A 23285-nucleotide genomic window follows, 5' to 3' on the forward strand; every position below is an offset into this window, starting at 1 on the left:
GGCAACCAAGAAAACATAACTCAGATGATTTTTATGAGGATAAAAAATCCTCTCTACTAAAGTGCTTATAAAATATGTTAGGTGATATTACTGATAACACTAAGTTATTTAAATAAATATTCTCCTTTTAAAGTACAAATAATTTCTGGGGGGATCATTTACTTTTTGTGAATTATTTTAATGAAATAATACAGCTGGTTTTTATGTAGCCAGGACCCAGAACTCCGTAGGGAATAGAAGTTTTAATCTTATTTTTGAGCAGGGGACTAGGTAGATTGTCCCATGGATGTTTGGAGCGTGGGAGGAGGTGGGTTCTAGGTCGTAGGATGGTGAAGGGAGCTGGCACAGAAAAGCTGCTCAGGGTACAGAGTCTTCTGCCTTGCACATAACTCACCTGTCTCACATGCAGCTGACCAGCCCAATGTAATTTCTACTTCAAGCAGTCATGACACTCTCAAATCTCAAATTCTTTCATGTATTTTTCAAACTTTATTTTTTGATGAGGAAGAGATTGTCACAGTTCTGAAATGCTTGCAGATCTGTCCCCTAGCTCTCAGTTGACTCAAAAGACAGTACACACCAATGTGTTTCTATACATATCAGTTATTTTTGCTTTATTTTTACGATGTGATTGTATGCTAGGGAAAAATAGTCCCTGAGAACTAAAATGAATTAGATTATAAAATTTTGCAAATAAAGAATCCTGGGGTCTGGCTCCAGAGCATATGTTCATAAGCACTATACCACAACTACCTCTTAAACAATAGCCAGTTTTATTAAGTACTTTGTGTGTGCTGGCCACTGTTCTAAGCCTTTTGCCAATATTGACTCAATTCTTACAACAACCCTGTGAAGGAAGGCATTATTATGAATTTTCATTTTATAGATGAAGAAACACAAGTTGTGTCATTTACCAGCAGTATGTTCTTGGCAAGTTACCAACCGTTTTGAACTTGAATTTTCTCTTCTGTTAAGTAGGTATAATATCTGCGTCAGAGGAGTTTTGTGAGGTAAAAAAAAAAAAAAGGAGGGGAGCACGTGTAAAATGCCTGATAGCTGAAGAGGATCAGTTAATTTTAGTTCTCTTCCTCCCTCTGCTGATCAGACATTCATGGACTTAAAAATACATTGTAATCTTACTGTCTCCAAGAACATAAACCATGGCTTGGGTATGGAGACTGCTAACTAAAACTGCTGTAGGTTTGCATTATATGTTAAAGTCATATATTAAAGAATATGAAGATTGAAGAATGATCTGGCAGAACAGCTGTCATTTCGCTCATGGCCAGGTTTGGTTTGACAGATGGCTGGGTGAGTGGGTGTCCTTCACCATTCTTTTATGTCTTTATATTGATTGATGTATGAATGAGGATGTCTTTTCCACATAGAGAAGAGCTATTTTTTGGTGAGAGGTGCTTAAGGGGGAAGCAGAGTCTTTAATTAGGAGAAATAACCTAGTTAGGTTTATTTTTCTTTTATTTTTTCTTGACTTTTTGAGTAAAGTGTAGCATACATATAGAAAAGCACAAGGGGTCCCTGGGTGGCTCAGTCAGTTAAGCGTCAGACTTTTGATCTCAGCTCAGGTCTTGATCTCAAGAGTCATGAGTTCAGGCTCCACATTGGACTCCACGGTGGGTGTGGAGTCTACTTAAAAAAAAAAAAAAGAAAGAAAGGCACAGAAACCATACATATGTACCATAGTGAATTATCACAAAATGAAAACACGTGTAAATATAATCCAGGTCAAAAAGTAGAAAATTACCAACATCTAAGGAGCCCACTTCATGCTTCCTCCCGATTTCTACCTCTTCTTCCCTCCTCAGAGATAATCACTATCTTTGCTTCTAACATTAAAGGTTAGTTTTGCCTGTTTTTGAACTTTATCTAAATGGAAACATACAGTATGCATTCTTTTTTATCTGTCTACGTTTGCTCAACATTTTGAGATATTCATCCATATTAAATGAAGCTGTGGCGTATTTTGAGTAGTCCCGTAGTCATCTTTAGACATGGGGTAAGCAAGAAGCAGTATTTAGCTAGCTTTCCCAGTTGGGCCCTTACAGGGCACCTTTATTTTTCGCCTTGAATAATTAAGAATTCTTTTTGTATCACAACAACGTTCCATTGGTACTGACATGTTAATAGTTTGCTCTCATTTTATTAGATACAGTATTTACAAGATAATGAAAGTATTGGATAGTTTTAAAATATATTTAAAAATTTTTGGAAGCAATTATGGGGCACCTGGGTGGCTTAGTTGGCTAAGTGTCTGCTTTCGACTCAGGTCATGATCTCAAGGTCCTGGGATTGAGCCCCACATCCAGCCCCACATCCAGCTCTGCTTCTCCCTCTTACCTGCCTCTCCCTCTGCTTGTGCTCTCTCTTGCTCTCTCTGTCAAATAAATAAATAAAATCTTTAAAAAAAAATTTTGGAAGCAATTTCTAATTTACAAAAAATTGCAGGTACAATAAAAAGAACTTTTTCTTTTTTCCCAAATCATCTGAGATTGTGACCTGATGCCCCATGACCCCAAATACTTTAGTATTTGTATCTTTAGTATTTAGTATCTTAGAATGGCATTCTCCCACATAATTACAGTATAACCATCAAAGTGAGAAAATGGACTCATTGCTCCAACCTGATCCTCAGGCCCTATTCAGGATTTGCCAGTTGTCACAGTAATGTACTTGAGAGCAAAAGAATCCAGTTCAGAATCACATACTGCATTTAGTTGCTATGTTTCTTGAACTTCCATTTAGAGTAGTTGTTCAGTCTTCGACTTTCATGATCTTGTGACCTTTGAAGATTACAGGCCAGTTTTGTGGAATCACCTTTAATTTGGATTTGTCTGATGTTTGCTTATGGTCAGATTCAGGTTATGCATCTGACAGGAATATCACAGAAATGATGCTTTGTTCTCATTGCATCCTATCAGGTGTTACAAGATTTCATTTTACTTTATAACTGATAATGTTCACTTTGGTCATTTGATTAAGATGGTATTTCTTTTCTCCTTGTTGTGGGGAAGTACCTCGAAACCTTGTCAATACCTTGCTCCTCATCAGAATTTCAACTTAATCATTTTTCATTTCTGTCTGGCTTCAGGATATCCTATTTTAAGATAGGGCAATTACCAGGGTAGGTATCACCTAATCCACATGAGCACTTAAAAGCAGAATTTTCTGTGGCTGATCAAAGAAGGGGAAGTCAAAGATTGGAAAGATCCTTTAACTTCTCCATAAGATGGGGATGATAATGTCTACATCGTAGGCTCAGAGGATTAAATGGGTTAATGCATGTAATAAGGCCCCCATTGCTTGATTAAATTAATGTTAATGCAAACGTTTTCAGTTCTGATTTTTATTTTTCTAATATTTCAGAGATGAAATGTAGGTATTCTTAAAAAGGCAAAAGAGTTCAGAAATTATTTCTGCATGGCCTTGGAATATTGGAATATGTTTTTATATTTGTACTTGAACATGTGTATTAGCTTTCTATTGCTGCATAACAAATTACCACAAATTTAGTGGCTTAAAACAGCACACGTTTATTAGCTCACAGTTCTGTAGGTCAGAAATCGAGGCAATGTTGCTGGCTTCTGCTCAGGATATCGGGTAAATTTAAAGTTTTGGCTAAATTGTATTCTAATCTTGAGGTTCTAGGGAAAATAGCTTCCACGCTTATTCAGACTTGACAGAATGCAGGTTTTCTTGGCTGTAACAATGAGGTCAGAAGCTGTCTGGCTGGCTGTCAGCCAAGTCTCAGGCCTCCTAGCGAGCACCTGTGTTCTTTGCCACATACCTATCCATCCACCAGCCAGCAAGGGTTTGTTGAATCCTCATACTGCTAGTCTCTGACTTCTGTGACTGGCCAGAGAACACTTTCTGCTTTTGAAGGGCTTGTTGATTAGGTCAGACTCATCTGATTATCTCTATTTTAATTCTCCCATAAATAGTACTATCTTTGGGACTTTAATTACATCTACAAAATTCTTTTATAGCAGTACCTAAATTACTGTTTGATTGAATAACTGAGAGAAGGTGTGCATGTATATCAGGGGCTGGCAGTCTTGGGGGGCTACCTTAGAGTTTTGCTTTACTACAGTATACATGTATCATATTTTTTAAGTTTTTATTCAAGTAATCTCTACACCCAATATGGGGCTCAAACTCACGACTCTGAGATTGAGGGGCACACTCTTCTGACCGAGCCGCCAGGTGCCCTTTTAGATGATTTTCTAACAAATAATTTCAAATAGAATAATGAAGTTTTTCTGAAAATCTTGATGAGGAAGAGTTGGAAGTTTCCTAAATTGCCTATCTCTATCTTGTGACAACCTAGTCATTATTCATAATGGATTGTTTTGCTCTTAAAGCAATGCAAGTTTTTCTTTGCAGTATAAGGGAAGTAGTCTCTCTGTTTCACCTGGATCAGGCTTTGCTAACATTGTGGCCTTATTGGTTTAGAAATAAATTCCCAGGACATCTCACAAATCATGATCATGAATTCAGGTACTGGAATCTCTGTGCCTGTAGGCAAATTATATTTTGCTTTCTTGGCCAACAAATGGGCATAATAAAAGTGCAGTTGTCAAGAATAAGTGAGGTAACAGGTGGCCATAATTATGCTTCTCCTGTTATGAGCATGAATATTTGCTGAGCACATGGTCATTTCTTAATAAAATTATGCCTCTGTCTTGCCCCTTCCACCCCTTTTCATGAATGGGACCAGCTAAGAGTAAAATATATATTTAAAAGTTAAGGAATAATGGGGAGTTAAATGGGGGGAATGTTCAGTGGGAGTAGAAATTTATTATATCAGAAAATTATCTAAAAATTATTTCTGCTTGGGCTTTGGAATTATTTTTGTGATTTTATTAGCAGTCTTTTTATTTTCCAGTCTCTGGGTCATTGGGAGGACGGTTTAAAATATCAATGGGCCTAAAGTTAGATTTCGCTGTAAATAATCCTTAATATAGGGAAGTAAGATTTGCTTATATTTGAGGATTAATATAGGAGAAATGGGCATAGTATTAGAGAGCACATTTGAATGTTAATAGCCAAAGTTGTGAAAAGTATTTTGTATTTGGACAGATTATTTTGTCAAATTCCCCTTGTTAGTAAGGGCTAGGATTTACAGATTTACTTAAATACAGAGATTGTATTTGGACAGTTAAGGGTACTCATAATCGTATAGTTTTATATACTCAGCAAGTTCTTGTGGAATGGCATGGGGAAAATACTAATTTACTAAAGTAAAATGGGAAAATAGTCTCCTAAAATTATCTTCATTACCTTTTTACTGCTATTTGTAAATGATTAAACATGTATTTTAATGTTTTGACCAAGAAAAAAAAAACAGCCAAGTTGTTTACCAGTTACTGCTGACATTGTGACATTACTGTTATTAAGCAGTGTTTAGATCTGAAAACCTGAAACTAAGAAAGTTGGCCTGTCTACACTTAATATAAACAGAGTTTGGAAGATTTTTCTGCCCTAAACAGTTGCTTTTTATGGAGTAAAATAGGAAAAACTTCCAAGGACTAGTTCTTAGCTCTCTCTTATCTTCTGGATTTGAGGTTGGATAGTTAACATTTACATCTGTCTTTCTCCAGGCTTCATTATGGAATCATTTCAGTATGAAATACTTGTGATCAAGTTAATATTAATAAATGGCAGCTACATATTTTTATCAGTTTGCTTGAACCTACCTCTCGGTAAAATTCCAGTGTTGATTCATGGAAAACTATCAAGTAATTATGATTAGTTAGTGCTTCTCAGACTTTGGAATACATAGCATTCTTGGAGAGATTGTTAAAACATGGCTTCCTGGATCTCATTCTGGAGGTTCTGATGGTGTCTGCCTGGCATGGTGCCAAGAACGTGAATTTATGGTAGTCTCAGGTGGTGCTGCCAATCTCATAATTTTGAATTGTACTGAATGAGATGATGTTTGGTTTGTGAGAATGTTCAAAACTTGGAAAGTAACAGGTAATTCTAGTGGTATTGTGTGTTTTATGGTCCTTTGTGACAGAATTATAAACTAAAATTACAAATTATGCTTTGCTATATTACTTTATATCTAGAAGCTAATACATTAGGCAGGACTTAGCCAATTCAGGAGTATTTTGCATGTTGTTTTACTATCGTTTTTTATATTTGTGGTTTTATTATTGTAATAAGCTATAATAATATTTTACTTGAGTAATTATATTGAAATAAAATTGCCTACATTCTAATAAAAATTGTACTTGGAAAATAATTCCTATTTGTGGTGAATAAGTGCTTTCTCTCTTTTTTTCCCTTTATTTACAGGCAGTACTTAATTTTCCTAAATATTGTGAACCTGTGGTTAAAGGAGAAGGTAACTATGTAATTTTACTTATTAATATTTGTTTTGAAACAGTTTCTGTAAGACCTGAATTTTTGAAATTTTCTCCCTTTTGGGGTAGCAAATGAACGTGATACTCGCAAACTCTGGAGAAATATTGAACCTCATTTGAAGAGAGCCATGCAGACTGTTTATCTCAGGGAAATATCAAGGTAATTTTCTGTTCAGTGTGTGTAATATTTCTATCTTTAATTTGGATATTTTGTCTACTAAAGTGTAAATGTTTTTCCTTTACCTTCTTCACATTAGGAAAAAACCCACAAGTTTTGAATCGTTTCTTATTTTGGGAAGGACAGCCAATTTAACCAGTATGTTACACAGTTTGAAGCAAGGCATATATTTTACAGTTGCTAATTTTTTTAAGTCTGGAAAGCTACAGGAAAATCAGCTTTAGCTTTGTTTTTTATATTTGTGTTTAGATATTTGAATAGGTATAATGAAAATTTGATTGTTAAAGCAATGTGTAAATCAAGTCATAAGTCTGCATTTGGCTGTTACTAGAATTTCATAGTAGTGAAACTGCTAAGGAGACATGGTGGCGTTTAGTGGGAAGAACAGGGTTTTGATTCCATTTCAGCCATTTTCTGCCTTGTGGTCTTAGCAAGTCACCTAAAAACCGCTGGGCCTCAGCTTCCTCCTCTCACAGTCTTTCCAAGATTTAAAGAATGTGTGTGAAAACGACTTGTGAATAATACGGTGCCTTACAGGTAGGTGATAGGTGAAGCCTCAGTTACGAAGCAATACAGGAAATTTAAAAACAACAGCAACACTCTCTGCTTTTCTCACTTTCTGGTCAGTTGTGTTATCATTTTTCTCTCATAAATACCTTAATCTGTAACTACTTTTCTTTACTAACTTTGGGCTTTTCATTTAATTAGTTGATTAGACTATAATTCAGGGAGAAATTTAATAGTTTCTAAATAAATAGCATTACAAAGATACTGCTATTCCTCTTTTCAATAATAAAAGTCATTTGATGAGGATTTTTGGAAGTCACAGAATAGAAAAGCTTGTGATCTACTCTTTTAAAGGTAGAAAAATTTGGATGCTTGTTAAAATGATTTTTACATAATAATGAAAGTACTTAGAGTTTCTCATAGGATAGTCATGGCCATGTAAATCCAGTTTTCTCCACAAGATCAATAAGGAGAGGAGATAAAATCACTCCTAACCCCTGTCTGCAGTATAACTGGGAGGCTACGGAGTTGACTACAAACTTCAGTTTATGTGTAATTAGTGAAACGACCTAAGTCAGCGGAGTACGCTCTGGAGCTCATGCTGAAGTAAGACGTTAAACAGTGACTGCAAGGAGAGGACAGAGGGAGTAGGGGGTGGGCTCACCAGTAGTGGTGAAAGACGGATGAAATCGCCTCTGGATGAGAATCCGGCCCTGAGTGGGAGAACACTGAGGACAAGTGGGACCTGGAGGGTTAGAGCACTGGCTACTAAAGAATCAAAAGGAAGTGTTTTAAGAGTATGTATGGCAAGAATTGTCATGGCAGTCTTGGGAAAGGATTGTTTTCGAGGGAAGACAGGTGATTTGGAAGGGCTGGGTATCCCCTGAAGGGTGGGTAGGTAGTCAAGAAAGAAGCAAGGGGTAGAAATTAAGATACCCGTGGCGCCCCTGACCCCCAATCAAACAAAAAAAGAATGACAAAATCAAAAGATAAGCCATCCCTCCCCCTCAAAATGGCACTATGTTTTAAAGAAACTGCACTTCATTCTTATAGGAGAAGGCATTTTATTTTTATTCATTTATTTTTTTTAAAAGAGTTTATTTATTTGACAGAGAGAGGGACAGCGAGAGAGGAAGCACAAGCAGCGGGGGGGGGGGGGGGAGTGGGAGAGGGGGAAGCAAGTTTCCCGCTGAGCAGGGAGCCCGATGTGGGGCTCCATCCCAGGACCCTGGGATCAGGACCTGAGCCGAAGGCAGACGCTTAACGATTGAGCCACCCAGGTGCCCCAGAAGAAGGCATTTTAGAACCAAGAAATCTACTAAGCCATCCCAAACCCTCACCCCTGCATTCATAGTATCATCTGTTTGCTGATCCAGGCAAACACTGAGCATTTCAAAATGAAGAGAGAATAAATAGAAAATCCATAAAAAGGTATTATAAGAAGAAACAGAAAACGTGAATAAAAAAATTTTAGCGGGGCGCCTGGGTGGCTCAGTTGGTTAAGCGACTGCCTTTGGCTCAGGTCATGATCCTGGAGTCCCAGGATCGAGTCCCACATTGGGCTCCCTGCTCAGCAGGGAGTCTGCTCCTTCCTCTGACCCTCTTCCCTCTCATGCTCTCTATCTCTCATTCTCTCTCTCGAAAATAAATAAAATCTTAAAAAAAAAAAAAATTTTAGCTGATGAGAATTTTTGCTTTCCCACCCAAATAAAGCAGAGGAAGATATAACACCACATACCAACCTAGTTTAAATTTTAAACAAGCATTTTCTAATATGAAAAAATACCTTAAATCAGAAATTCAGCAACTCAGAATAGACAAAAGAAATATAGGAGGATGTGAAACAAAATTGACCAAACTCAGGAATGGAATTCAAGCAAAAGTAGTTTCCTCAGATGAAAATGAAATTTTAAGATATCCAAAGGAGAGTAGATTCAACTGAGAATATAATAAAGGGTATTGAAGAGAGGAATGAAAACAACCAAAAGGAAAAACTAAATAAAGAGGTAAAAATAATCAAATAGAATGTAACAAATGTGACAGGCAAAGAAGATTCAATGTATGTATAATTGGATTTCCTAAAGAAAGAAAACACTGGATTTGAATTAAGATCTAAAACTGTAATCCAAGATTTTCCAGAAGGAAAAAAAGACCTGGTTCCACGTGTTTTTTTTTTTTTCAGAAGATTTTATTTATTTGAGAGAGACAAGGAGAGAGAGAGAAAGAGAGCACAAACAGGGGGGAGGAGGGGGAGAGGGAGAGGGAGAAGCAGACTCCCCACTGAGCAGGGAGCCCGACATGGAGCTTGATCCCACGACCCTGGGATCATGACCTGAGCCGAAGGCAGACGCTTAACCAACTGAGCCACCCAGGCGCTCCTGGTTCCACATACTATAGGGTTCATCTTTTCATTTGACCCAGAATGGTCAATTCTGAGACTGCCCTAGTCTATTAATCTGTAACAAACTACCACAAATTAGTATCTTAAAACAATGTGTATTATCTTATACTTCTTGATGTCAGAAGTCTAATATGAATGCACAGGGCTATGTTCCTTCTGGAGGCGTTTGGGGAGAATCTGTTCCTTTTCCTTGTCACATTATTTAGAGGCTGCCTGGCGTTCCTTGACCTGTTGTGTTCCTTGGTCTGTCTTCAGAGCCAGTAATGTATCATTTTCTCTTCTCTCTGACCTGTCTTCCTCTTAAAAGAATCCTTGTGATTTCATTGGGCCTACCCAGATACTCCAGAATAATCTCCCCATCTCAAGATTCTTATTAACTCAGTCACATATATGTATAGTCTATAATATGTTTCTTTCACAGAAAGGTGTAGAGCACAGAAATAAGCACTGCTAATCTGACCTCTTGCCTTATTGAAACATTTTGAAAACCTCTTTCTTTTAATGGGTGGATGACATTTATTTGTATTTATTGGTATGAATTGTATAGGCTTTATTAATTTTGTCATGTTAATTTGTTTAATTTCCTTATGTGGTTATTTTCTTTGTCTTTTTGAAAAAAATTTTTTGGCAGTTAGGATACTTTGCATTTTTGTTCCACTTGGTTACCTTTGTAGTCAAATCATAGAATGCCCTTAGGTCCCCTTTTTTCTTGTAATGGGGGGTAAAGGACCAGTGAGACTTTCCAATAAGGTAGTAGGAAAATAGCATTCTAAGTTTGGTGAGATCTACTGGTCCATTTGAAAGCATTCAAATTGCTTCAAGGTGTGACTTACTTATTTTTTTCCCACCATCCCTGACCCTTCACCCGTGTAAAATAAGATTTGCTAAATTAAAAAAAAAATCACATATTTTATAGTTCCAAATTGAGATTAAATAATTGGGATAAACAGAATAAAGAAAAAGAATAAAGTCATAGACGGCTAGATTCTGACTCAGCAAGCTGTTGTTAGGAATATATGTTGCTTGTACAGTTTTGATAAACCATTTGGACCAATTATAAAAAAGACTTCAGCCTTGCTCCCTGGTTCATCTTAAAATTTTAGCCTATTAGACCTCAATTAATACAACTGCTCTGACTTTGAGTCTCCTCTGGAAATTGATAGTTCATAAACATTTATTTAGAACATGGATAGACTTTTTGTTAGGTCTCAGTTGAAACTGGTTCTATCACTTAGAAGCTTTGTGTTGGTTAACTTTTCTGACTTTCTGTTTTGTCATTTGTAAAAAAAAAAAAGAAGAAAAAGATATGATGCTATCTGTCTTATAAGTTCATGAGTATTAAATGGAATATCTTAAGAGCTGGGTTCATAAGAGACATAAATGTTAGTCTCCTCTCATCTCATTAAAAATGGTCATTTTATCCCCTGGTTGTCCTTTGCAAGTTCAAATAACATTAAATGGGTAATTGCTATGTAAGAAACTCTTTATCAATTTGAACGGTCTCAAAGTCTGGGTTGTAACAATGTAAATGATAAAAATTTATTTTTATTTGCATTTATAAGAAATGAATGTGAAAATGCCTTATAATCTCTGAAGCAATATTGAGCTATAAGGTGGAGGAAGTGATCTGTTTTGAGAGTCAGTTTGTTGTACTAGGTCTGCTCTCCACATAGGTTACTAGTAGTCTGTCAGAATTTCCCGTATTGCTGTACAGGCATACCTTGGAGATATTGCAGGTTCTGTTCCAGACTACTGCAATTAAAAAACAAATGCAATAAAGTGAGTCAAATGAATTTTTTGTCTTCCCAGTGCATATATAAGTTAGTTTACACTATACTCTCATCTATTAAGAGTGTAATAGATTATCTTAAAAAAAACCCACAGTGTACATATACCTTAATAAAAAATATATTATTGCTAAAAAATGCTAACCATCATCTGAGCTTTCAGTGAGTTGTAATTTTTTTTTTGCTGGTGGAGGCTCTTGCCTTGATGTTGATGCCTGTTCACTGATCAGGGTGGTGGTTGCTGAGGGTTAGGGTGGCTGTGGCAGTTTCTTAAGACAACAGTGAAATTTGCTGCATCTGTTGACTCTTTTTTTTTTTTTTAAGATTTTATTTATTTATTTGACAGAGAGAGACACAGCGAGAGAGGGAACACAAGCAGGGGAAGTGGGAGAGGGAGAAGCAGGCTTCCTGCCGAGCAGGGAGCCTGATGTGGGGCTTGATCCCAGGACCCTGGGATCATGACTTGAGCCAAAGGCTTAACCGACCAAGTCACCCAGGCGCCCCGACTCTTCTTTTCATGAACGATTTCTTTGTAGCTTGCAATGCTGTTTGATAGCATTTTACCCACAGTAGAACTTTCAAAATTGGAGTCAGTACTTTTAAATCCTCTTGCCACCTTATCAACTAAATTTATGTAATATTCTAAATCCTTTGTTGTCATTTCAAAAATCTTCATTAGCATCTTAACCAGATTCCATTTCAGGAAACCACTTCCATTGTTCATCAGAAGCAGTTCCTTATCTATTAAAGTTCTGTCAGGAGATTGCAGCAATTCAGTTACATCTTCAGGCTCCACTTCTAATTCTAGTTCTCTTGCTCTTCCACCCCTTTTGCAGTTATTTCTTCCAGTGAAGTCTTGAACCCCTCAAAGTCACCCATGAGGGTTGGAATCAGCTTCTTTCAGACTCCTGTTAATGTTGATATTTTGACTTCTTCCCATGAAACATGAATTTTCTTAATGGCGTCTAGACTGGTGAATCCTTCCCAGAAGGTTTTCAATTGACTTTGCCCTGATCCATTGGAGGAATTACTATCTATGGCAGCCTTAGCCTTGAGAAAGGTATTTCTTCAATAATAAGACTATAAAGTTGAAATGACTCCTTAATCAGGAGGCTGCAGAACGGAACTCTGTGTTAGCAGATGTGAGAACAACATTAATCTCATTGTCCATCTCATCATCAGAGCTCTTGGGTGGTGACCAGGTCCATTGTCAGTAAGCAGTCGTATGTTGAAAGGAATCTTTTCTGAGCAGTAGGTCTCAACAGTGGGCTTAAAATGTTCAGTAAACCATGTTGTACACATGTGCTGTCATCCAGGCTTTGTTGTTCCGTTGATAGAGCAGAGGCAGAGTAGATTTAGCATCATTTTTTTTTAATTTTTTTACTGTTATGTTAATCCCCATACATTACATCATTAGTTTTAGATGTAGTGTTCCATGATTCATTGTTTGTGCATAACAACCAGTGCTCCATGCAGAATGTGCCCTCCTCAATACCCACCACCAGGCTAACCCATCCTCCCACTCCCCTCCCCTCTAGAACCCTCAGTTTGTTTTTCAGAGTCCATCGTCTCTCATGGTTCGTCTACCCCTCTGATTTCCCCCCCTTCATTCTTCCCCTCCTGTTATCTTCTTCTTTTTTTTTTTTCTTAACATATATTGCATTATTTGTTTCAGAGGTACAGATCTGAGATTCAACAGTCTTGCACAATTCACAGCGCTTACCAGAGCACATACTCTCTCCAGTGTAGATTTAGCATCATTTTTAAGGGCCTTAAGATTTTTGGAATGGTCCTTGAGCATTGGCTTCAACTTAAAGTCACCAGCTACATTAGCCCCTTACAAGAGAGTCAGCTCTGTAGCTATGAAAGTCCCAGATGGCATCTTCTTCCAATAGAATGTTTCACCTACACTGAAAACCTATTGTGTAGTGTAGCCTCCTTCATTCATGACCTCAGCTAGATCTTCTGAAATAATTTGCTGCAGCTTCTACGTCAGCACCTTCTGTTTCACCCTGCACTTTTGTTAGAGAAGACGGCTTCTTCCTTTAAACCCCATGAAAATGCTAGCTTCAAACCTTTTTTCTATAGCTTCTTCACCCCTCTCAACCTTCATAGAATTGAAGAGAGTTAGGGCCTTGCTCTGGATTAGGTTTTGGCTTAAGGGAGTGCTGTGGCTGGTTTGATCTTCTGTCCATATCATGTCCATATCCATGAAATGTTCTCCATATCAGCAGTAAGACTGTTTTGCTTTCTTATTTTCTGTGTGTGCACTGGAGTAGCACTTTCAGTTTCCTTTAAGAACCTTTTCTTTGTACTTAAACTTGGCTAACTGGTTGGTGCAAGAGGCCTAGCTTTTGGTCTATCTCAGCTTTTCAAAGGACTTCCTCACTAAGCTTAGTCATTTCTAGCTGGTGATTTAAAGTGAGAGACATGTAACTCTTCCTTTCACTTGAACACTCAGAGGCCATTGTAGGGTTATTAATTGGCCTGATTGTTGTGTTGTGCCTGAAGTAACTTGCTGCAGCTTCTACGTCAGCACCTTCTGCTTCACCCTGCACTTTTATGTTAGAGAGACGGCTTCTTTCTTTAAACCCCATGAAATGGGACTTTCATAGCTACAGAGCTGACTCTCTTGTAAGGGGCTAATGTAGCTGGTGACTTTCAAGTTGAAGCCAATGCTCAGTGACCATTCCAAAAATCTTAAGGCCCTTAAAAAGCAGTTGTGTTGTGTTGTGCCATTAATTGGCAATATTGTGTCTCAGGGACTAGGAGGGCCCAAGGAGAGGGAGAGGTGGGGGACTAGCCAGGCAGTGGAGCAGTTATGTTTGCCATCTTCTGTGGGTGCAGTTTGTGACCCCCAAAACAATTAGAATAGTAATACCAAAGATCACTGGTCACAGAGCACCATAAGAAATAATAAAAATGAAAAAATTTGAAATTAATATGAGAATTACCAAAATGTGACAAAAAGAGATGAAGTGAGCAATTGCTGTAAGAAAAATGGCACTGATAGACTTGCTTGATCCAGGGTTGCCACAAACCTTCAATCTGTAAAAAATGTACTATCTGCAAAGCACAGTGAAGTGAAGCATGATAAAATGAGGTGTGTCTATATTTCCATAATTTTCAGCTATGCTTACAGATTTGAAAAAATACATACAGTTTGATTTGGGATATTTAGTTCTGGTCTGGCATTTATTTTTAAATTAGTATTTTAAGAGCTGAGTTAAAGAGTTTGAGAGGGTTCTTAAAGATCATTGCATCTAACTGCCTTATTTTTTGGTGAGAAGGTTATTGATTTATTCAAGGTCATATAGCTAAAATTTCTGTCTCTCAGGGTAGTCTTTTTCCTACACTATAATGTGTTTCCTAATGAATTTGATTTGTCATATCATGACTTCATATTCTTAATAATATTTGGGGTGTTTAATAGTTTTAATTGCAAGTAAAATCAGAGGGGGCAGTGGAAATGCCATGAACTTTGCAGGCATTCTATAAGGATTCAGGTCTTAGCTCTGTTACTGACTGGCCGGGTGTCCTTGGGCAACTTAACCTATGGGCCTCAATTTTCTGATGTAATGGCACTTATTTAAAGAAATTGTTATGCAGGGGAGCCTGGGTGGCTCAGTCGGTTGGGCGTCTGCCTTTGGCTCCGGTCATGATCCCAGGGTCCTGGGATCAAGCCCCACATCGGGTGCCCTGCTTAGCGGGGAGCCTGCTTCTCTCCCTCTGCCCCTCTCCTCCGCTTGTGCTCTCTCTCAAATAAATAAATAAAACTTAAAAAAAGAGATTGTTAAGGAGTTAGAAATGGTGTATAACAGTTGCATCTAATATGCTAACTGGAGCATTGGGAGTTTTACTGAAGAATAGGTGGTGTTATTTATTTATTGGTACTTTTTGATAGCTTTAAAATTATCAGGAAAAGAGATAAAAGTTAACATCTGGATATTGATATATAAGTTTATATTCTAATACTAAATGATTTCGTTGAGGCACAAACATGTACATTGCATTTATATTGTCTTATAAGGAAATTGGCTATTTTCTTAAACCAAAAAATTACTTTTTCTAGGACTCTAAGTACAGTATATTGATTTCATATATTTTCAAACCATTATTGCTGTTCTATTTTCTTTCAGTTCACAGTGGGAAAAGCTACAGAAAGATGACACAGATCCAGCACAACTTAAAGGTATCAAAGGAAGTATCGAAACAGTTACGAGAGACATTTTCTTTGATTACTAATAATCGAGATACTGAAGTTAATACTAAAGTTAGCATCAGTCAGTAAATAGTGTTACGAAAAATAATTTACAAACTACTATGATATTTTAATTAATGATTTTCTCTTAAGTGAAGCTCCAATTTATGAGGGGAAATAATTCGAATACCAGTTTTCTGTTTTCTAAATGTTGGATTATGTCATGTAAAAATCAAGCAGTTTAATTTCTTTAAATGCTTTTGTTCAGTTGTATGACACAATTTTATCTCAGTATGTATGTATTTCTTGAGTTTAATGTTAACTCAGTTTGGGGGATGCGTTTCTGTTGGTTATGTTTAAAAAACTTTGTGCTTTTGTTTTATTTGAAGAAACTATTACTTTGGATTTATCCCAATAGAACAACTTTACTTAAAAAAATTGAGCAAGTATCTAAAATATTCTTATTTTAAAAAGTAGATCACTGGCTAGTGGTTAGAGGAAATGGTGTAAAATTAAGTGGTGTTGCAATTCTCTTTTGTCTGTTTTGGTTTCTAAATGCCCTAGATGCTGTACAAGTGATTTTCAGTTGTGGTGTTCCAATGGCAAGAAATAGATGCTGGCATTAGAAAATCTGCAGTGATTGGTCTGCACTGTTCCCTAACTGTATGACCCTGAGCCCAACTCAGTGTCCTCAGCTAAAATGAAAAGAATGTCTAACTTTAAGTTACTGCAAAGATTTGGAGATGCCTCAGTAATAAGGCGGCACCTAGCACAGTGTCTGTGCTAGATATTCAGTAAATATCAGATTCCTTTCTTTCCTGTAAAAATCGATGCTATTTGACCGGCTCCTTTGTTTTATTTATCCATGCATTTAGTTATTTCCTATGTGTGGGGTACCGTAGGGATACAAAAACAAAAACCCAGATGTGTTTCCTTCAGCAAATATTATAGCTTGGTAAGAAATATAATTTATGTACAACTGTTAATACAAGGTATAAAGTTACAGGGGCATAAGTGAAATCCACAAAGTAGGAATTCATAGTAGGGATAGATTTTCTATTTTGGTATGATAGGAGAGCAGCAGGGAAGTTTAATGGAAAGTGTGGCTTTGAAGGGCAGGAAGGGTAGGATTTAGACTTCAGAATAGGAGGAGCTAAGTGAAAATCATAGAAAGAGCAGGCAGATGATTAATAGTAATGTTCACTGGCACTGCCCATTATTATAATTTAAACTTACGGAGTAGGTCATTTTTACCACAGAACACCATATGGAAGTCAAAAGATCAGTGAGAAAAGATAAGAGATACTTAAAATCTAATGGTAGCCTGTCAAATGCCTTCATAAAAGATTTTTGTTATGTAGGTCTCTCAGCATATACTCATGTGGAGCTTCCATATTACTCTAAGTTTATTCTAATTGCTGCATACCTCGCTTCATACAATCCAGCAAGAACTGACAAGAGGTTCTTCCTTAAGGTAATAATTATTTCTTCTTACTTTGTTTTTGAAGATTCCAGGAATGTTTTGAAATTTCTCAACACCTGTAAGTTTCTCAGGGGCAGAGATTAGAATAAGAGATTGCTAAATGTATATTTAGGACTTAGTCTTCAAAAACTTTAAATTAAGGTCACAACCTGATTGGGGAAAGTAGATAGCTTCACAGGAGAGTTCAGGTAATAGTTCTAGATTTAAAAAATACATAAATAAGGTTTTCTGTAAAGTGTGAGAGATGGGAATAATTTTAAGTGTGGTAACTCCTTTATTGTTCTAGAGCTCCTACAGTAGTGCCATGCAGTCCATACAGCGTTACCTAGAACATTCGGAAGCCTCTTCTGCATGTACATTAGTTGGAGAAATCCCATTGTGGAATTGTTTTCTTTTGGGGAAAAAAATGCAATTTGATTCATTATTGAATATATTTGTAATTTTTTATTTGTTGTTTTGCTTATCTCTCCCACTAGTCTCTTTGTTTCATGAAGACAAGGACCACATCTGTTTTTTCTCCACTATTAAATTCCAAGTGCTTAACCAAATGGTGTCAGTCAGTGTTTCTTATGCGAATTGACAGCCTGCCTTAAGAGATGAATAAAAACCCATTTATCTTTGGAAGTTTTGTTTTTATAGAAACAAATAAGCTGGAGATGCCTGGGTGGCTCAGTTGGTTGAGCATCTGCCCTCTGCTCAGGTCATGATCCCAGGGTCCTGGGATCGAGTTCCGCATCGGGCTTCTTGCTCAGCGGGGAGCCTGCTTCTCCCTCTGCCTGCTGCTCACCCTGCTTGTGCGCTCTCTCTCTGTCTCTCTCCCTCTTTCCCTCTCTGACAGGTGAATAAACAAAATCTTTAAAAAAAAAAACAACAGACAAAACAAATATGCTGTACTAAGTCAGTACAATAATTTCATCTCTTAGGAAGTATCGCCATTTTGTTTTAACACCTTTTTCTTTACATACAGAAGTAATCTTGTATATGATTGAAATCTAAGTCAAAGCAGCCTAAAATATGTTGATATTTTAGGTGGTAGTAAATAAAATAAGAAAGCCTAAGATACGTAAATTAGTATTATATATGCCATTGTTTTAAATTAGGTTTTCTGTTTTTGTGGAGTATTACCTTTTTTTTTCCATCTTAACAGTTACTTTCCTTAATTGCAGCATCATGGGAAAATCAAGAAAACTAACTTTCTAAAGAAACATGAAAAGGTATTTACCTTTTAATTTCTTTCTTGGGAAAAACTCATGAATTCAAGGTACTATAGAAAGTGGATAAATGCATGCTTTTATTAGTCATTTGGATGTAAGAAGTTATGGTAAGGTACCATTATAATGTTGTATTTTGTTATGTTGAATGTGGTGACGAAGACACATTCAAGTGAGCTGGTATTAGAGATAAAAGTGATTTGACAAGTTCTTTTAGTGAATTCATCGATGAAAAAGATTACCCTGGAATTTTTAACTAAACACAGCTGGTTTTCCTTTTTTCCCCTTTGAAGCTCACACAAAAATGACCCTGAAGAAACAAGAAAGGTGAACACATAGGGACTAAGTGGATGAGAGACCCGCACAACTTGGAACTGCTTTGTAGGTAGATGTGCAGATTACTAAATAGGCCGAGAAGGCAGGCACCTAAGCCCAAAAGCAAGCAGATTTGACCTGAGGAATCTCGAACAGCTTAGAAATCAGAGACCCTGAGCACATTTGAAGACAAGGTGTGGGGCCACATTGAAATTGGGGGAAGGAGCGTGTGGACTGCTCAGACACGTTCTGCTTTGTACATCAAAACCACCGAAGCCTCTCTTGGTAAAAGATAAGAGAAGTTCTACCTGTAAACTTTGCACCACAGAAGCTGTGAGTCTTGTTTCTCAGTCCTATTCTTAAAAGCAGTTTTTCTCAGTATGCCCTTCTAAAATGATAGTATTTTATCACGACTTTGAAGACATTGTTTTGCTGTCTCTGGCTTTATTGTTGCTACTAAAAAATTCGCTGTTAGTCTGTTATTCCTTTGTTGATATCTGTGTTTTTCTCTAGCTGCTTATAAGTTCTCTTCTTGTTTTCCTTTAGTGTTTTTACTGTTTCACTATGGTGGATCTGGGATTGAATTTTTTAATTGGGATTCGTTTTGTTTCCTGAATTTGAATAATGATGCCTTTATTCAGTTCTGATGAATTAACTTTTCAAATATTAGCTTCTAACATGTCTTCCTGAGGCACTGATTAGATATGTCAGACCTTCCCATTCTGTCCTCTTCGTCTCTTAAGTCGTTCTCGTTCTTTATTACCTTTGGTCTCTGTGTGCTGTATTCTGGGTGATCTCTTCAGTTCTGTGTTCTAACTTTCTCTCTGGCTTTGTCTCTTCTGGTTAAATCATTTTATAATTCCAGTAATGTCATTGTAATTTTTAGATGTTTCATTGGTTTATTTCAAGTTTGATTACTTTTATATTTTTCTTAGTCCCATTTTTCTTTAACATAGAAATATTTTATATTCTCTTGTATATTCTAGTATTAGAAGTCCTTGTCGATCTACGAATTCTCCATTTTCTGTTTTTGCTGGTTCATGTGCATAATGCCTTGCTCCTGAACATTTTATTATTTTTCATTGTTGGCTGAACTTCATCTTGGAACTTTTGAGGCCTGAGGTGTGTTCCTTTAGAAAGGTTTTACATTTACTTCTGTGCAGGCACTTAAGAACACCAGTAACCTGTGATCATTTGAAATTTGGTTCTTAGCCGTGGGGGTTTTCAGACCACAGAGGTACTGTGAATTCCGCCCCCACATCAGCTTTAAGCCCCAGTTTCTAGTTGAAATTCTCAGGGAAGACTTTTGTCCTCCCTTCACAGAGTCAGAGTTTGGCAGGGAAATTTCCTTACCAGATCCATTTGCTTGGAATGGAAAATTTTTTTCTTGTATGGCCTCTTCCCTGAGACGTCTCTGATTAGGCTTTCCACCGTTGGCAGATCGTTGATTTTGAACCTTCTTTCTTATGTGTGTGGTTGCTTTGGGTAATAAAGGATTGTTAGGAGGGAGTACTTACAGCTGGGGTGGTCAGAAGGATCTGTGTGGCTTGCGTATGAATGGGCACTCAAGAATGATGGGGACTGGGCGCCTGGATGGCTCAGTTGGTTAAGTGTCTGCCTTTGGCTCAGGTCACGATCTCAGGGTCCTAAGATCAAGCCCCATGTCAGGCTCCCTGCCCAGCAGAAAGTCTGCTTCTCCCTCTCTTCCCCCCCCCCCCCCCCTTTTCTCTCTTGCCCACCCTGCTGTCCCCCCCAAATTAAAAAAAAAAAAAAAAAGGAATGGTGAGAACTGGATGTGCAAAGATGGGAGAAGGGCTATTTCACTTGAGGTAATGATTAGGGCCAAGAGCAGAGGTGAGAAAATGTAGGGCAAAAAAAAGAAGTAATGAAATGTAATTGGCTGAAGTGTCAAGTGAGTTTCAGAGAAAAGTCATGTGAGGCCAGGTTATGGAGGAATTTTATCACTCACCAATTCCTTAAGGGAAGGAAGCCCATCTATTCACCTGTCTCTCAGCACTTGGTGGTATTTGCGGGTGTTTACAAATGAATAGGTAGAATAAAGAAAATTGAAGAATGAACATAAGGCTAAGAATTTTAGGCCTGTTCTTTAGACAGAGAAAACCCGTTTACGGATTTTGAGGTGGGAGATATATGAGTGCTGTATGAAGGTCAGTGAGGACTGTGACATCCTGGCACTTGAGACCACCCCTGTGGAATGAGTGGATTATCACAAGTCCCCAAGAAGGACAGTCTTGACAGAACCATATGAGCAAAGACCTCATGAAAATATCTCTAGTTGTAAAGGAACTGTAGTTCTCTTGATGGGATTCTTACTGATTTGACCTTTATAGTAGCCTCTTTGTCTTTGGTTCATGTCACTGTAAAATCTGAGCTTAACTGAAAACTCCCTGCGTCCCTAGTTTATATTTTTCTTCCCTCTTCCTGAAATCTTGATTGAATGCTTATTTTATGCTAGGCACTCTAGAGCAGAGAACAGAATAGCCATTGTCTCTGCCTTCATGAGGCTCTCAATCTAATCAAGCCATTACACATTAAAAAGCAAACCACATGAATAATTATTGTAACAGTTGTTTTGAAAATACTGTATATCTTCAATTGTATAATTCTTTTTCTCTGTCCTCAGCTGACACTGATTTTTCAAGATTTTATTTTTTAATTCAACTAATGCCTGTGTGTGATACCAGATTATTTGCCCATCAGTTTATGTAGAAAAGCGACTGTTTTCCCCCTGTCCCCGCCCATAGTCTCATTCCCCTCTTCTCTGAATTGTTTCTAGTTTTAGTTTTTCTAGTATAAATATTCATAACTCTAAGTTTCTGTTTCTGTTTTTCTTGGTATAACTTGACACCAAATTTGATGCCATTTTAACTCCTCAGAGTTTGAGTTCCCTTTTTGATCTATTTTTACAGGCCTTCCTTCTCTGTAACGAGTTCTGTAGTGGATTTAGGCGGCATTTCTCAGACTTTGCCTTCCCCCCTCGGAGGGGAGCCAGTTTGCGTGTATAGTACACAAAACCAGTTCAGTGAGGAAGGGAAGTATCGTATGTCTCACGTGCCACTAGAACACTTTAACTTTAAATTGGATATGTGTTTCTAACCAGAAAATTTAAAAAGTGAAAATTTTTCCTTTCCAAGCAAACGGATCTGGTAAGGAGATTTCCCTGCCAAACTCTGACTCTTTGTGAAGGGAGGACAAAAGTCTTCCCTGAGAATTTCAGCTAGAAACTCGGGCTTAACACTGATGTGGGGGCAGAATTCACAGTACTTCTGTGGTAGAGGGAGAGGGAGAGAGACAATCTCAAGCAGACTTTGCTCTGAGCGCGGAGCCAACATGGGACTGGATCTCATGACCTGAGCCAAAACCACAAGTCAGATGCTAAACGGACTGTGCCACCCAGGAGCCCCGATGTTAACCACTATTCTTAAACTCACACAAGCGACAAATGATTAGTATCTAGAATTTTTTTTAAGACTTACATAAACCAGTAAGAGAAAGGCAAAAATCCAGTCGATAAGTGGGTAAATGATATAAAAAGGAACCTGAATGTCTAACAAACCTGACATGATTATCAGCCTCATTCACTAATGACAGAAATTAATCTTTATTTTTATTTTTTTTGAGAATTGAAACTTTAAACAACAACTAAAATTATTAAAGTTATTTCATGTTCTTGGATTGGCAAAACTAAAAAAAAAAAAAGTCTGATGATTTTATTGGTGAGAATGTAGAAGAGTAAGAGCCTGTATATTCTGTAGGTTGGTGATAATAAAGTTAATATGTGATTGTACTTTGTATGGTCACGATAGGCTGGGCTATGCTGTAGCAAAAAACAAACCCCCAAACCCTTAGTGGATTAACATAACAAAGATTTATATGTTCCTTATGACACAGTGGAGTATGGGTTGGGTGACCCTATTTGTAGTGATGCCAAGTAAAACATGATGATTTCTAAAGTGGCCACCAAAGGGTAAGAAGATTAAAGGATTTGAAAGAAGATTAAAGGTTTGAAAGGCCAGGCTTGGAAGTAGGTGATATCACATTCACCCCCCCAGTCATCTAAGGGCAGGAGATACTGAGAAATGTAGTCTTCCCTGGGCCCCAGACAGAAGTGTTGGTGATCATACAGCATTGTGTCTGCCCTCTGCTTTCTGCTTTAGTTTCTCAGTCCCACTTAGAGAAACTCACACATGTGCGCAAGGGGAAATGTACAGGATGGTCCATCACAGGGTTATTTGTGATGAGTTATAGTGATGAATTTTTAGAAGTAGATAGTGATTTGTCATAAAATGGAGTTCTGTAGGGTTGCTTAAAAATGGGACTTAGAAGTGCATGTATCCATATGGATAAACCTCAAAAAACATATTGAAGGAAAAAAGCAACTTGGTAGAGTGATATGTCCAAAATAATATCATTTATATGAGATTAGATCTTGCAGACAGTGCTGTATATTGTTTATGAATACATCTGTAGTAGCAGTATAAAAATCATCATGGAAGTGGTAAAAACACCAAATTCTGGAGAGTGGTTCCATTTAGGGAGAAAATGGGATGTGAGAGAGGTGTAAGGGAGCTTCAGTTTATCTATAACTGATCTACTGTTTTCTTTCTTTGCACATATCACATACTGTTAGGGCTTGATAAAATTGGGTGCTGGGCACATTATTATTCATTATATCAGTCTCTGTACTTTTCTAAATGTTTGAAGTATTTAATGAGAAAGGATATAAAATTTAAGACCTGGAAAATGATTTCTAAACTATTTTTTAGATACAAATAGCTGAGGTAAACATATACTTCAT

General features: G+C 37.3%; 1 protein-coding gene across 1 annotated transcript in view; it reads left to right on the forward strand.

Moving 5' to 3' along the window:
* The window catches only part of ORC5 (origin recognition complex subunit 5), an 86506-nt gene that overhangs the window by 25407 nt on the left and 37814 nt on the right, over nt 1–23285 (forward strand). Inside the window, exons 7-11 of the mRNA XM_035020401.1 lie at nt 6316–6364; nt 6453–6543; nt 15396–15448; nt 16819–16931; nt 18107–18154. Of these exons, the coding sequence (XP_034876292.1) occupies nt 6316–6364; nt 6453–6543; nt 15396–15448; nt 16819–16931; nt 18107–18154 (354 nt within the window). The remainder of the gene's footprint in view (nt 1–6315; nt 6365–6452; nt 6544–15395; nt 15449–16818; nt 16932–18106; nt 18155–23285) is intronic.

Source organism: Mirounga leonina, unplaced genomic scaffold (genome assembly GCF_011800145.1).
Source record: "Mirounga leonina isolate KUSES-001 unplaced genomic scaffold, KU_Mleo_1.0 Mir_174, whole genome shotgun sequence".
In the NCBI taxonomy this organism is placed as follows: domain Eukaryota; kingdom Metazoa; phylum Chordata; class Mammalia; order Carnivora; family Phocidae; genus Mirounga; species Mirounga leonina.